This window comes from Danio aesculapii, chromosome 10 (genome assembly GCF_903798145.1).
Source record: "Danio aesculapii chromosome 10, fDanAes4.1, whole genome shotgun sequence".
NCBI classification, from domain to species: Eukaryota; Metazoa; Chordata; class Actinopteri; order Cypriniformes; family Danionidae; genus Danio; species Danio aesculapii.
The window spans coordinates 9,986,896-10,001,038 of NC_079444.1; the positions used below are offsets into that span (position 1 = coordinate 9,986,896).

At 36.0% G+C, this 14,143-nt stretch overlaps 1 protein-coding gene across 2 annotated transcripts in view; it reads left to right on the forward strand.

The window, feature by feature from the left end:
* Nucleotides 1-14,143, forward strand: part of itga1 (integrin, alpha 1) — a 113,548-nt gene that overhangs the window by 80,242 nt on the left and 19,163 nt on the right. For both annotated transcript variants that reach the window (XM_056466382.1, XM_056466384.1), the window contains exons 14-17: nt 2,261-2,521; nt 4,020-4,150; nt 7,318-7,481; nt 9,294-9,430. In XM_056466382.1, the coding sequence (XP_056322357.1) occupies nt 2,261-2,521; nt 4,020-4,150; nt 7,318-7,481; nt 9,294-9,430 (693 nt within the window). The remainder of the gene's footprint in view (nt 1-2,260; nt 2,522-4,019; nt 4,151-7,317; nt 7,482-9,293; nt 9,431-14,143) is intronic.

Below are 14,143 nucleotides of genomic sequence, written 5' to 3' on the forward strand. Positions count from 1 at the left end.
AGTACAGTTACTAACCTGATTCTTAACAATGTTATTCAGACACCTTACCCCCGAACACCCACCCTCGGTCTCTCGGATTTTCAGAGACAATTGTTGGCAGGTATGGCTCCATGAACTGCCATTGCTGTTGAAAAAACACTCCAAAATTCCAGAATTTAGAAAATTCCACCAATCAGAGTTGCAGCCGGCAAAATGCAGTGAGACCTTTAACTCCACCCACCTTCATGAAAAATCAGAAAATGCAAAAATCTCCACCAATTAGTGGAGTGACAGTGAGCAAAGTGTCATCTTTAACTCCAGCCATTTACATAAAGTAATGAAGATTAGAAAATTCTACCAGTCACAGTGAACAAAGCATAGCAAAATAAAGATCTTCAGCTCTGCATACTCGCATGAAGAACATCAAATCATAAAATTTCACCAAAGAGTCACAGTGAGCAAAATGTTCCAAAGGGATCTTTGGGACCACCCACTATCATGAAGAACAGAAAATATTAAAATCCCACCAATCAGAGTTAAAGGGCCATGAAACACCCTCTTTCGATTCAAGTCTACCTCAGAATTTTTTCAACAAATGCTTCATGAGTGTGAAGCGCTGGCAACAGAGGGTGGAGAGGGCATTGCCAGCAGAGCAGAGGAGAAAGAGGGGAGCGAACAACTGTTGTCAGTTGGCTCACAAAATGAAACAAACCACAAGGAGACCCATAATTTTATAGTTTACAAAGCTAAAATCCAAAGAAATAAACAGTAATTTAATGTCTCTTGCCTGTGTCTATTCCAACGATTAGCCTTGCCGGTAATTTGTAGGATTTTAAACATAAGCGAACACACCATCACCAATATAGGCAATGTGTCTGAATGGTAATGAACTCAACTGATAAAAGACAAAGTCCGCCATTCTCCAATTCTCGTACAGCTCTCGCGACAAAAATGCATGCTGCAAACCAACAGCTTTGCTGTATCGGCCCTTACAGCATCGCAGGAAAACACCTGCAACAAACCCTGTGGACAGGCCTGTGCACAGACCCTTAAAGGGGCAGGTGCTCAACACGATCACCAAGTGAAGACCGGGGGAGGGGGGTGATGGGGTTGATTGGGTGTGATGGGGGGGTGGGGTAAGGTGCGCGTTTGCGATCATAAAGTGAAGGGGGGTGCACGTTTGTGATCGTAAAGTGAAGAGCGGGGTGGGGAGGGGGTGGGGGGTGAATGGGGGCAGCAATCGCAAAGTAAGGGTTGATGTTTGCCGATTGCAAAGTGAAGGCAGGGTGGGGGGGGATACGATTGAGCAAGAGGGGCACCTCAGCCGATGAGGGCAAAGGGGCAGTGGCTCTAGCCACCGGGCCACCCCCCTGTGCACGGCCCTGCCTGTGGATCATGAAAATAAACACATACGACGTATGTCATGAACGGCTAAATTCTGCTTGTCGTGTGTGGACGTGGTCAGACCCAGTAATTGTGTCTCAAAGCTTAGCAGGTCTGCCTTGTTTTCGGAAAGCATGTGCATTCATGAATAATTAAAAAGCAGGGTCTTCTCATAGGTTAAGAAAACTCAGCTATGAAAAATTATGAGAAATCGACGCGTCATCACTCCACTTAGAAGATACGCGTTAATGATGAAATTAGCTGACAAAAGCTCAAAATCATCCAGTTTTCCCCACAACTAAAGCTAACAGGTGCTGACATTGTCTTAACTGATGCTCAACACACACAAATCTGTAAAAAAAAATTTAAAAAGTACTCCAGATCAGCAATTGTCATTAATCAGAATTTCACAATGCACAAAGAGTGAAACAAGATCTTTAGCTCCACCCACTCCCATAAATTACTACAACTGAAAAATTCCATTAATCAGTCTCAGCAAGCAAAGTGTGTCAAAGAGAACTTTAGCTCTGCCCACTTTCATAAACTACTCCAAATGAGAAAATTCACCCAATGAAAAAGTTCCTAAAGTTTTACTATGGACGACAATGAATACCAGCTTCCAGCATTTAAAGAAAAACATGTTTGTGTTACACAGAAGAAAGAATCTCAAATAGGTTATGAACAAGTGAGGTGCGAGTAAATGATGATAGAATAAAAATTTGGGAGTGAACTACCCTTTTAAGGTCTTTATTCATTATTAAGTGACGTGGGGTAAAATATTTTGCTTAAAAGTCTAACTCAAAGCTACTTTGATTAGCAGCGTTCAACCCTTACTCATATGTTTAGCTGGCTGTAGATCTGCAGTTTCTTAGACATTTTGTGTGATTGTTTCCATCAGAGTGGGCTCTTTGAACATGAGATGACGCTGAAGCCGGTCAATCAGACGTGTTGTTCAGGTCACTCCCACAACAACTGTAAAAGCGTCAGTAAGAATGAACCCTGTGGTGCACGTTTCGGCACTGCGATCGCTGCTGTTCCCGACCTCAACCTGGACGGATTCAGTGACATAGTGATAGGGTCACCTTTGGAGAATGACCACAGAGGAGCAGTGTATATTTACCACGGCTCGCAGAAATCAATAAAGGAGAAGTATGTGCAGGTAAGACCTTTTTATGTAAAGTATCAAGTGGTCTGCAACATTTTTGTGGACCAACAATCACATGCTGGGCAGAAAGACAGACAGAAATGGGCCCACTGTTTATAGAAGCTGAATTTTAACAAGCAGAGCAACATATTAATAATTAATATAATTGATTTTGTAATAATTGTGGTAAGCTAAAAAAAAAAAATGGATTTTTGCTGCTTGTTCAAACTAATATAAAATGAGCTGAAACAACCCAATTCAGGAGATATTTTTGGGACAACTTAATTGTTTTATGTTTAATCAGCTTAAATTTGCTAAGGTAACTTAATCGATTTGTGTGGGACAACATGAATGAATTTTATGGAACCCTGCATTTTTTACAATGTACATTGCCAGTCTATTTAAAAATGTATTATCAATGTACAGTATTATATACATGTTTTAATTATTATGCCATTCATTTGGGACTACTAGGCACACAGAATTTCTAAAGGGCCACTTGCAAAAACTAAAAAAGTTGGGTATCACTACTACTTTTTCGACATTATTATTGGGCAACTAATGCTAGGGCCTTAATGTTTTGGCAATCTAGTGACCAATATGCCAAAAACTTTACTAGCATGCAACCCAAATGGCTACATATGGAGACACAGTTAGCTGTTAGTAGCTCCTTAGCTGCTATTTTTTAAAATTAATTATCTTTAAATAAGTCACAATGTAAAATATACTTGTTTTAATTGTTCTTGATAAAAATAAATAAGGAAAGAACAATAAAACTGAGCTAAACTGAACTTCAAGTATTTTGGACTAATATTATAGAAAGCTTACAGGTCTAATTCTTAAATATAACCGTTTTAAATGTAATAAATTAGGGATAGGTCACCCAGAAAGGAAAATTCTCTTATAATTTTCTCACCCTTTTCTTGTTCCAAACCTTTATGAGTTTATTTCTTCTGTTGAACACAAAAGAAAATATTTTGAAAAATGTTGGAAACCTGTAACCATTGACTTCTATATTACTTGTTTTTCCTACTATAGTTTCCTCAATAGTTTGAGGTTTTCAGCTTTCTTCAAGATATCTTCTGTAGTGTTTAACAGAAGAAAGAAACTCATAAAGGTTTGGAAACACTTGAGGGTGAATAATTTGTGAGTAAATGTTCATTTCTGAGTTAACTATTTCTAATTTATTATTACATTTAAAACGTTTTAATAAAAAAATTAGACCTATAAACTTTATATTAATAATATTAGTTAAAAATACTTGAAGTTCAGTTTAGCTCAGTTTTATCGTCCTTTCCTTATTTATTTTTATCAAGCACAATTAAAACAAGTATATTTTACATCGTGACTTCTTTAAAGATAATGGGTTTCAAATAGCTGCTAAGGATGAAATTAAAATAAATGCAGTGTTGCCATTTAATTTCATAAAATTTTGTTATTGGCTTTACATTCACAAGCATTAACAGGAAATAGTCATATATATATAATGTGTATATGTCTACTGTATGTTTAGCGTATTGCAGCTGGAGGAGATGGAGAAAGCATGAAGTTCTTTGGCCAGTCGATTCATGGCATTATGGATTTGAATGATGACGGCATCATTGACGTCACTATTGGAGGAATAGGAGGAGCTGCACTTTATTGGTGAGACTGGTGATTTGATTGATCAGTTCATATGATGGCCTGTAATGTTTTCCTTTTCTTATAGTGTGTAATGTGTATTTTGGTGCATGTAGAAAATCTGTTACAAAGCTCATAGCCTCTGACAATAGATTTAATCGCTCTGACATGAGAAATCTAGACTTACCTTAAAGCAGGCATGTCCAAGCTCGGTCCTGGAGGGCCGGTGTCCTGCAAAGTTTAGTTCCAACCCCAATCAGACACACCTGGGCTAGCTAATCAAGCACTTACTAGGCTTTCTAGAAACATCCGTGCAGGTGTGTTGAGGCAAGTTGGAGCTAAAATCTGCAGGACACCGGCCCTCCAGGACCGAGTTTGGACACCCCTGCCTTAAAGGGAAAATTTTAATTTACTTACTGTTTACTCACCTTCAAGTGGCTATAAGCAATTATGAGTTTCTTTCTTCTGTTGAACAACATTTTAAAGAAAGCTGAACACCTGCAGTGATGTAAAGTAACACATTACAATTAGTACACATACCCAAACTACTTTAATTAAGTAGTTTTTCTCAAAATTTTTAATTTACCATTTAGTTTTAAAAATGTGTACTTTTACTTTCCCTTGAGTACATATTAGTGCAGTATCGGTACTTTTACTCCACTACTTTCCTTCAATCTGTAGTCACTACTTTTGTACACTCTTTTTATTTTTTCTTGTCTATGGGGATTAGAAAAATTAGTCCAGCGATTCCTGTCCAATCAAATCACACATAGAAGGTAAATCACATCATAATGAACTACCTCAAGACATGGGCGATTTATAAGTTGCAGCAAACTGTTTGGAAGCATTAAAATTATCCAAAAGAAGATGTCCAGAATCTTTTCACACAATGACCCAGAGACTGTTTGGATGCATGTCACTGATGAGAATATGAAGGATGTTTACTGTATGATGACCGAAATGGCCTTAAACACCCAGCAGGCACAGGACATCAACCTGTCGTGGGGACGTTGCATTTTGTTTGGAAATTGGATTGACATCAGAACCCAACGTTAGGCCGATGTCCAGTGTCCAACCTAAAATGTACCAAATATTGCCTAATACCCAATAATGTTACAGCTTGACAATGTGTGGGCATTACCACTATAACGTCTATCAAATGTTGGATTTTGATTGCCATACCTGACGAATAAATATTTGACATCAATATGACGTTGGTTTAAGATGTTGGCTCCACGTTAGATTTTAGCCACTTTCTAACACAACCTAAAATCAACTAAATATCAATTTGATGTCATTATTGGACGTCAAAATATTGTTGTCCTTAGACGCTGGCTAGACTTTGAATTTTAACCTAATATTAACCTCTTATGATGTTGCGTGCCTGCTGGGCAATAACTAAATGCACTACAGAATGTTACGTTTACACATATACACAAATTACATGTAAATGCATCAGCTTTTAAGAGTGTAATACTCACTACTCACTACACTTTTGAAAAGTCTACTTTTTACTCATACTTTGAGTACTATTTACAGATACTTTTACTCTAATTGCACTACATTTTTAGGCAAGTAATAATACTTTTACCTAAGCATGATTTTTCAGTACTCTTTCCACCACTGAACACCTGTAACCATCAACATCCATAGTAGGAAAAGCAAATACTATATAGGTCAAGTGGTTGAAGGTTTTTAGCTCTCTTCTAAATATCGACTTTTGTGTTTATCAGAAGAAAGAAACTCAAACAGGTTTATAACCAATGAGTAAATTATGACAGAAGCTTCATTTTTGGGTGAACTATGCCTTTAAACTATTTAATCCAACTCTAATATTATTTTCACAAATGGCTCTGTCATCATTTTAAATATTACATTGTTGCCAAAAAGCAACATACAACATTTACACTACAATAAATTCAAAATAGTACTATGACAACCTGACAGCGTCCTATCTCCAGATTAATTTATACACATTAATTAATTAATGAATTAGTGATTGTTTTTATATTTCTCACAGGCCTCTCTGGCCATGAGCCAAATATGCACACAACCAATTTTTCTAATTGGTTTACTAAAAAACACTCAAAATTGATTGACCAATTGTGATAATGTTTATAATGCAGGATAAACCACCGCCCGTATTGATGTACGCTAACCAATGTCATAGTCAAAATCTGATATATGGAAATATATGAAAAGGACAAATATTCTTCATATTTAGATTCACATAAAAATAAGATATGTTATACCCTTAAAATATTGTAAAAATTATCATTTTTTTTTTTCAACCATTGGAATTAAAAATATATACATATATCAAATATATATGGCCATATGCTGTATGAATGCATATATAAAATTATAGCTAATATATTTGAATGAATGTGTGTACTGTATATTTTATATATGTGATATCCAAATATGAACTAGTATGTCATATGTCATTTCATATATTTCCATATGTCAGATTTTGGGACAGCTGTTTTCACGTTTCTTCATATAAAAATCATAGTTACCAAAAAAAATTTAAAATTGGTTATAAAGAACAGATCCCACAAATGAGTCTCAACATAACATTCATTTCTCTGTCCTGTCGTACATCATTTTAAAATTCCCACTAATGTCTGTGGCTAAAATAAAAACCACGGGTATGAAACTTGAACTCGCTACCCTCTGGACGTCCAGTTTCCTCTTCCCATCCTCAACAGCTGTCTTAAATTTGGCCATGAGCCTAAACATCCCACAATTGCAGAGGCTTGTCCGTCAGGGGTTACGTCTCTCCGCTACGACCAATTTCTGCTGGACTCCGAGTGTGTGAGAGCCTCCAACCACCAGATAAACTCTTGGCACAGTTTCCTTTCTTAGATCCCCCTGTAGAGATCACAGATTCCCCAACGGCCACCAAATGACCCCTAACGCTGGGACTCTGGGACTGTTGAGCAAATCCATGGGGTCTAGTGACCTCTGCCATCTTCACTCCCCATAAATGCACCACCCAACCTTTTAGGAGTGCTGTAATTGACCACATATTACATGTTTTTGGAGACTATCTGAAATGTTTAGTTGGACCGGAATGAGTTTATGATCTATGGAGCAGCTGTTGTTGTACTGAGTGAAATGAAGTACCGATTAATCCTGCAGATTCTGCCCTGTTCCTATAAACATTTTGTTGAATTTGTTGAATCCAGGTCTCGGGATGTTGCAGAGCTTCTCGCTGAGATGACTTTTGACCCTATTAAGATCAATCTCCAGCATACGTGTCAAGTCCATGGGAAGACCACCGTATGCGTGAAGACGACAGTGTGCTTCAAATATCGAATCAAGTCTGATAAAGACATTGACACTGAAATTGGTGAGTGTCTGACTTATGCTGACTCCACACTAAACATGAAGAGATCAAATGCATCTCCTAATTGGTGATTGTTAATTGGTTCCCATGAGAAGCGTCTATTCCCAGAGCTTCCGCTATTAATGTGTCTTACAATTATCATTTTAAGGCAAGGCAAGTTTATTTACATAGCACATTTCATACACAATGATTATTCAAAGTGCTTTACATAAACAGGAATAAAAGGAACAAGTATAAGAAAATAAAAACAACAAAGAATAAAAATTATTAATAACAGATTAAAATGTGTTTTAAAGGAATGTAAAAGAAAAGAAATACATACAGTAGTGCGATCTGTCGAATGTAGCACAGTGCTCAATCAGTATAGACTCAGCTAAACAGATGTGTTTCAAGTCTTGATTTTAACGTGCCTAATGTTGGAGCACATCTGAACATTTCTGAAAGCTGATTCCAGCAGTGAGAGGCGTAGTATCTGAAAGAAGATTCATCCTGCTTTGACTGAACTCTTGGAATTTCGATTTTATTTGATCCTAATGATCTGAGTGATCTGTTAGGTTTGTATTCAGTGAGCATATCTGTAATGTATTGAGGTCCTAGGCCATTTAGTGATTTAGAGACAAGTATAATCTTTAAAATCTATTCTGAATGTAACTGGAAGCCAGTGTAAATACCTGAGTACAGGTGTGATGTGCTCTGATTTTCTGGTTCTGGTCAGATTCCTGGCCGCAGCGTTCTGGATGAAATGTCTGATTGTCTTTTTGGGAAGGCCGGTGAGGAGGCCATTACAGTAATCCATCCTGTTGGTGATAAAAGCATAGAGTTTCTTTAAGTCCTCATTTTCATTTTCACTTTTGGGTGAACTATTTTTTTTATATGAACATTTGGTGTGAACCCATCAGTTTTATCAGTCAACTCTTTATGTTTGTTTAAGGCAAAATAGATAATATTTTCTTAGTTGATTGATTACATTAAGAATCAGAAATGTATTTTGCATTAGAATTTCAAAAAATCTTTAAATACGCCAATGAGGCATTGTTTCATTAAATATGCATTCATCTGCAAATAGTTCTAGTATAAAAATATGAACAGAAGAACACTGGATGAAGTTAAAAAAAATTTACATAACAGAATATAACTTATATATACACAAATCTTTTTGCAGAGGGGATTTTTGGGAATTTCATATTATGGCTGCATTATTCAGAAAATGATATGAACAGACAGGGAAAAAACTGTTGCACAATTAATTTTGTAGAATAAAATATTGTACATAATCAGGTGAATTGTGAATTGTGTATGAACAAATCCTTCTGTAGAAACCTGTGAAAAAAACAGAATACTGAAATTAATGAATTGAGTTCCACACAATTGATTTGTTTTGGGACAACATGAAGGAATTAAGTTAACTTACTAGTTTTGACAAATTTAAGTGGATTGAAAATAAAACAATTACTTAAAAAAAACTCAAGAATTGTGTTGTTTCAGCTCTTTTTAAATAAGTAGTTTGAACATACATCAAACATCATTTTTTGAGTGTATATAAGTGCAACAAAAAGATTTATGGCTCAGTGCAGGAGAATATTTGTTTGAGAAAGCAGCCTTTGTATTATATTTTGTATTGAAAAAAATTATATTTTGTGATTGAAATCTATAGACACGAGTTGTTAAAATGCAACAAAAGAAACACAAAAAATTTTATTTCTTTACATTAAAATAAAAAAAGCACTTTATGAAAAGCCCCAAAATCTGGCTGGTGCAAAAAAACTTCAGTGGTTCTGCCTGCTGTGTCTCATCTTAAATGTGTTTTGGCTCCAGTCATCAGGTACAGTTTAACGCTGGACTCTCTGAGAGCGGTGGCCAGAGGACGCTTTAATGAAACAGATGACAGGAGGCTGCAGAAGAACGAGTCCATCCTGAATGAGTTTTGCAGAGAGCACACCTTCTACACGTCGGCAAGTAAATCATACACAATGTGCAGGACAGGGCCAAGCCAAATAAACATCTATACTGTGAGGCTGAGCTTGTCTTTGTGTACAGTATTATGGCATTTATATGCATTTAAAGAGTCCCTATTATTCATTAAAAAAGGTCATATTTTGGTTTTGGGGGTCTGATATGCATGCAAGGTCAAAAACACTTTCATTGTCTTATAATATGGATTTATTTTTAACTAATTATCCCAACGACTCCCAGTTGATTAAATCAATAATTCATTTGTTCTCAAACCCCTCCTTAGCTCGATGCTAATCTGCGCTGATTGGTCCTATGACCAAGTCTGTTGTGATTGGTCGACTGCGTTCAGCGTGAGACAGAGAGAAATGCTCACCACGGCTTATCAACAATTTTGAAATAGTCAGAGTGCAGAGCATATATGTGTGAGCCCAATGCAGGAGTGCATTAAAGCAATGCAGCTAACACCAGCATATTGCTCTATTCTTAAACATAAGTAAAAACAGTGACACACATTCAGTATTAATCCACACAGCGGCATAAGATGAACCGCTTTTGAAACTTGACGGTGATGGTAAAGCTGACGGTGGCCATAGCAACAACAAACGGCAGTGGATTGCGAGCTCACAAACGCATTTATATCCGTAAACAAATCGGCACGTGTTGCCTTTTCAACGTGCCTTTAGATGTGATATGAGAATATAAAGAGTTAGCCAGATACTGTACAAGCAGTTACAAGTAACAAAACACAATTAAATCCATAATTTGCAAGCCAGAGAAAACAAGGAGGCAACCATTTTAATCGCACTTACTTGCACTTGTGAAATGGAGGAAGAAACTGATCCATGAACTGTGTACTGTAAAGTTCCTGTAAAACTCTGACAAAGTCCCATACAACAATAGTCTTTTGACATTTCCTTTAACAAACAGCTGATGAATCCCCCATTGTAAGCATGTAGATTGCTAAAGCACTCGTCAGAAAAATGACCAGAACACAGCACAAGGATGGGGCTATAATGCTGAGGTATTTTTGCAAAAATAAACTTCAACCACTGACTCCTCACAGCCTCATCTTCGGGTAGGGAAAATAACACTAACTTTCTCTCACACTTCAGAGCACAGCGTCTACGCGACTTGATTCAATCGGGATCTGCTACAGTGTTTGTCTTCCTCTTTTTCTTTCTACAGTGTTTGTCTTCCTCTTTTTCTTTCTACAGTATTTGTGGGCGGGGCCAAGGGTTTCAGTTTTCCCGGGTCTGTGTGTGCAACAAATGGGCAGGGCTTGAGTTCCATATTAATGTCACACCGACACGGCTAAAGACTCGTTATCGTGGCAATTTATTCGAACCACTATGAGTCGACTCTTTTATAGATGAGTCGATAGTTTTAAACATGGTGCACTTTCAGATTTAAGCCATAGCTGGATATTTCACTTCACAAGCTGTGTTACACACTACATGGAAGTGGCATAATAGTGGCTCTTTAAAAAAGCATCAATACTAACTTTAAAAAAAAAAAACTAAACAATGTAACATATTGAATAAATAAGAACTGAATGACATGCGCAAAAAAAGACAACCAAACGATGATCAAAAATGATCGAATTAAATTATTATTATAAATTTTTTGGCTGTCCATTGATTAAAAATTTATGTTTTGATTATAAATCTCAATATAACACATCTGTAATGAAAAGATGATTTAATGTCTGAACCAAAACCAAAATTATAAAATTTTTATTTTAGGGGCCTAAAGTTAAAAAAATGTTTAACTTGGTTGTTACATACAGCCGTCTTGAGATCAGAATGAAGATTTTTTTTTTTTAAAAGAACATGAAGTGAAAGTGCTATTATAATATACTTTTTAAACTATTATAGTTTGTTTATATTACATCTTTACTTATTTTTTGTTATTAAGTTTGAGTTTATTGAAGGGAAAAGGTGGTTAAAATGTTAGAAAAACTAAAAAAGAAAAGTCTGTGGGCCAACTAGTGTTTTCTATCAGATAATAAGACCATTATTACTGTTTCAAATGTCATGAACAATCAAACCAGCATAAAATACTGTATATATATATATATATATATATATATATATATATATATATATATATATATATATATATATATATAATACAGTATATATCTGATAACATATAGGCCCAATCCCAATTCTACCCCTTAGCCCTTCCTCTTGCCTCATTTTGCGCGTTCACGTGAAGGGGTAGGGGTGTCCTCTCTAATACTCTTTAGCATGAAGGTGTTGGGCTAAGCGGAAGGGCTAGATAGCCCTTGAAACAGAGATTTTTCAGGACCACACTCGATACCAAGAGGTAGGAAAATTTCCCAGAATACACCATCTACAACGACAGCATGGCTGCACACACACGGAAGTAAGGAGATGCACAGATACGAATTTTTTTGTAATTATTACGAATTTTTGCAACAAACTACCATGTTTTAATACATTCATAACGGCGTTCTTGTTTAAAAAAACGTTAAAATAAAACCCGCTAAATTTCGTTATCTATAATCCATAATAAAAACAACTCCTGTACAGCAGTCCCACAACATTCTGTCATTCGATGACACTTGCATACCCTGTCAGTATTGTCCAATGGCTGTGAATAAGCTTTTTACAGTGTCTGCTATAATGTTCATGTTGTTTTTGTGTGTTTACATAGATGAATATGGCCACGGTGTAAATGCACTGTACAGTTACGATCTTATTGCCACATTATATTGTTATGATAACATGATCTATGCCTTCATTGATTTCCTAAAGATAAATACCCAAAAATTACGCAATATGATCGTCGATCTCGTATGAAGCAAGAGATCGCGATGACATATGATGACGTGTGCAGGTGTTGTAGTGGTGTCCCATTTCTTAGGGGTAGATTTTAAAGCCATTTCCCTTTACACTCCGTTCCAAGGGCCAAGGGGAAGGGGAAGTGGTGGGGTTTGGCCCATAGAATTGGGATTGGGCCATAGCATGTCTAATTTATCTTTAAAATACACTGCACAAAGTATTGTCTTTTCTTAGATTCTTAAATCAAGACACATTTATCTGAGAAATGAATGTCACATTAAGTCTTGTTTTCAGTGAAAAACATTTTAAATAACATCACAGTATTATGATAAAAACAATCAAAACATCTACCAGTGGTATGTTACATAAACATGTTTTCTCATTGAATTAAGCAAATTTTTCTGACCCCACTGCCAGATGTTTTTGTTTTAACCACAAACTAACTTAATTTTGATCAGTTTTTCAGAAAACTAGATCTTATTTAACTTTAATAAATGTATCTAGATTTATATACATTTAGATATTTTTAAAACACAATGACTAATATGATATAAATTTGAAAATCTGTTCTTAAATGCAGTGTTTCACTGTGAATAAAAGTGTCTGGCAAACATATAAACATTATGTATCCTGTAATGCAGACAATTCACTCCCTCCAGACGGCCTTCCTATAAAATCAGCCCCCGCTCTTCTCTGAAACCATTAACTGTGTGTCTTTTTTGCCTCAGATGTAGATTAGGTTACGTTTAACGTCTCTCAGTAGATAAAGAGCATAAAACGAAGTGTTTGAAAGTGGAGGACTGGAGTTTAATAAAAGCCAGAAGTTGTGTGATCAAAGGCCCGGGGGCAGCGAGATCAGCTCAGCCTTCATTGAGAGACTGCAGCTCGTCTTGCTTCGCTGCATACTTGACCTCTGAGCACTAGAGGAAGCACATAGTCTGTGAGCAAATCAAAAAAGACGCCCTCTTGTGTTAATAGTGGAGGAATACAACACTGCACCATCAATATACTTACAAAAAAGGTGGTTATTAAGAATGATTTCAGTCTAGCGTTTGTGTACTTATCAGGAACATACTGTTTTCTAAAACATAAAAATACCATCTATTCACAGATATTTAAGAAACTAAACGTGCTTGTTTATCTGAAAAACAATGCTAAAGTTAGTTATCCTCCTTTGAAAACGTGTGTTCCATGTCGGAATGTCCGTCTTTGTTTTGGTCTCTATAACCTGCCAGTTTACCTAGTCATATTTTAACAAACAGTCTATTTTATTTCAGTCATCAATGCTCCGTCAATATCTGCAGTGGCCAAAAATGTGACCTCCAGTGGAGACAGTAGCAGCCTCCAGATTCAGAGTTATTATGAGCTATTCAGATGCATCGTTTATTGTCAATCCTACATATTCAGCTTTAAAATGATACTTAAGTATGCTTGACTTTTACTGATAGAAAAGTATTTACTTGTACTCTATAATCTTTTAGTCGACATTGATCAAACGATTTTTCAGAGTGATCTCTATACTGAGAGTGTGGTGGTTCTCTGTTATTAATTGTCTATCTACACTATGATCAGAGAGAAAAAACTAAGACTTGTCAGTTTTATATACTGCTACTCTCTGATGATTTGAAGTGCTTCTTTTATACTCACTTGTAAGCTGCTTTTAATAAAAGAGTGCTTCTGCTAATCGAGAAAATGTAAATCTGAATTCAAATAATGATAATAACCATAAGTGATAAGAACCAAAAGTGATCTTTGCTTTTATTGGCTGATGTTGATTGCTTCTTTTTATGTCATGTTTAATATTTGTTCTTACATTAAACCACAATAAAAACAATAAAAAAAAATTTTTTTAAAGTAAATAAAAATCAAGTGGTTTAATCCAAGTCTTCTAAAGAGAAAAAGTAA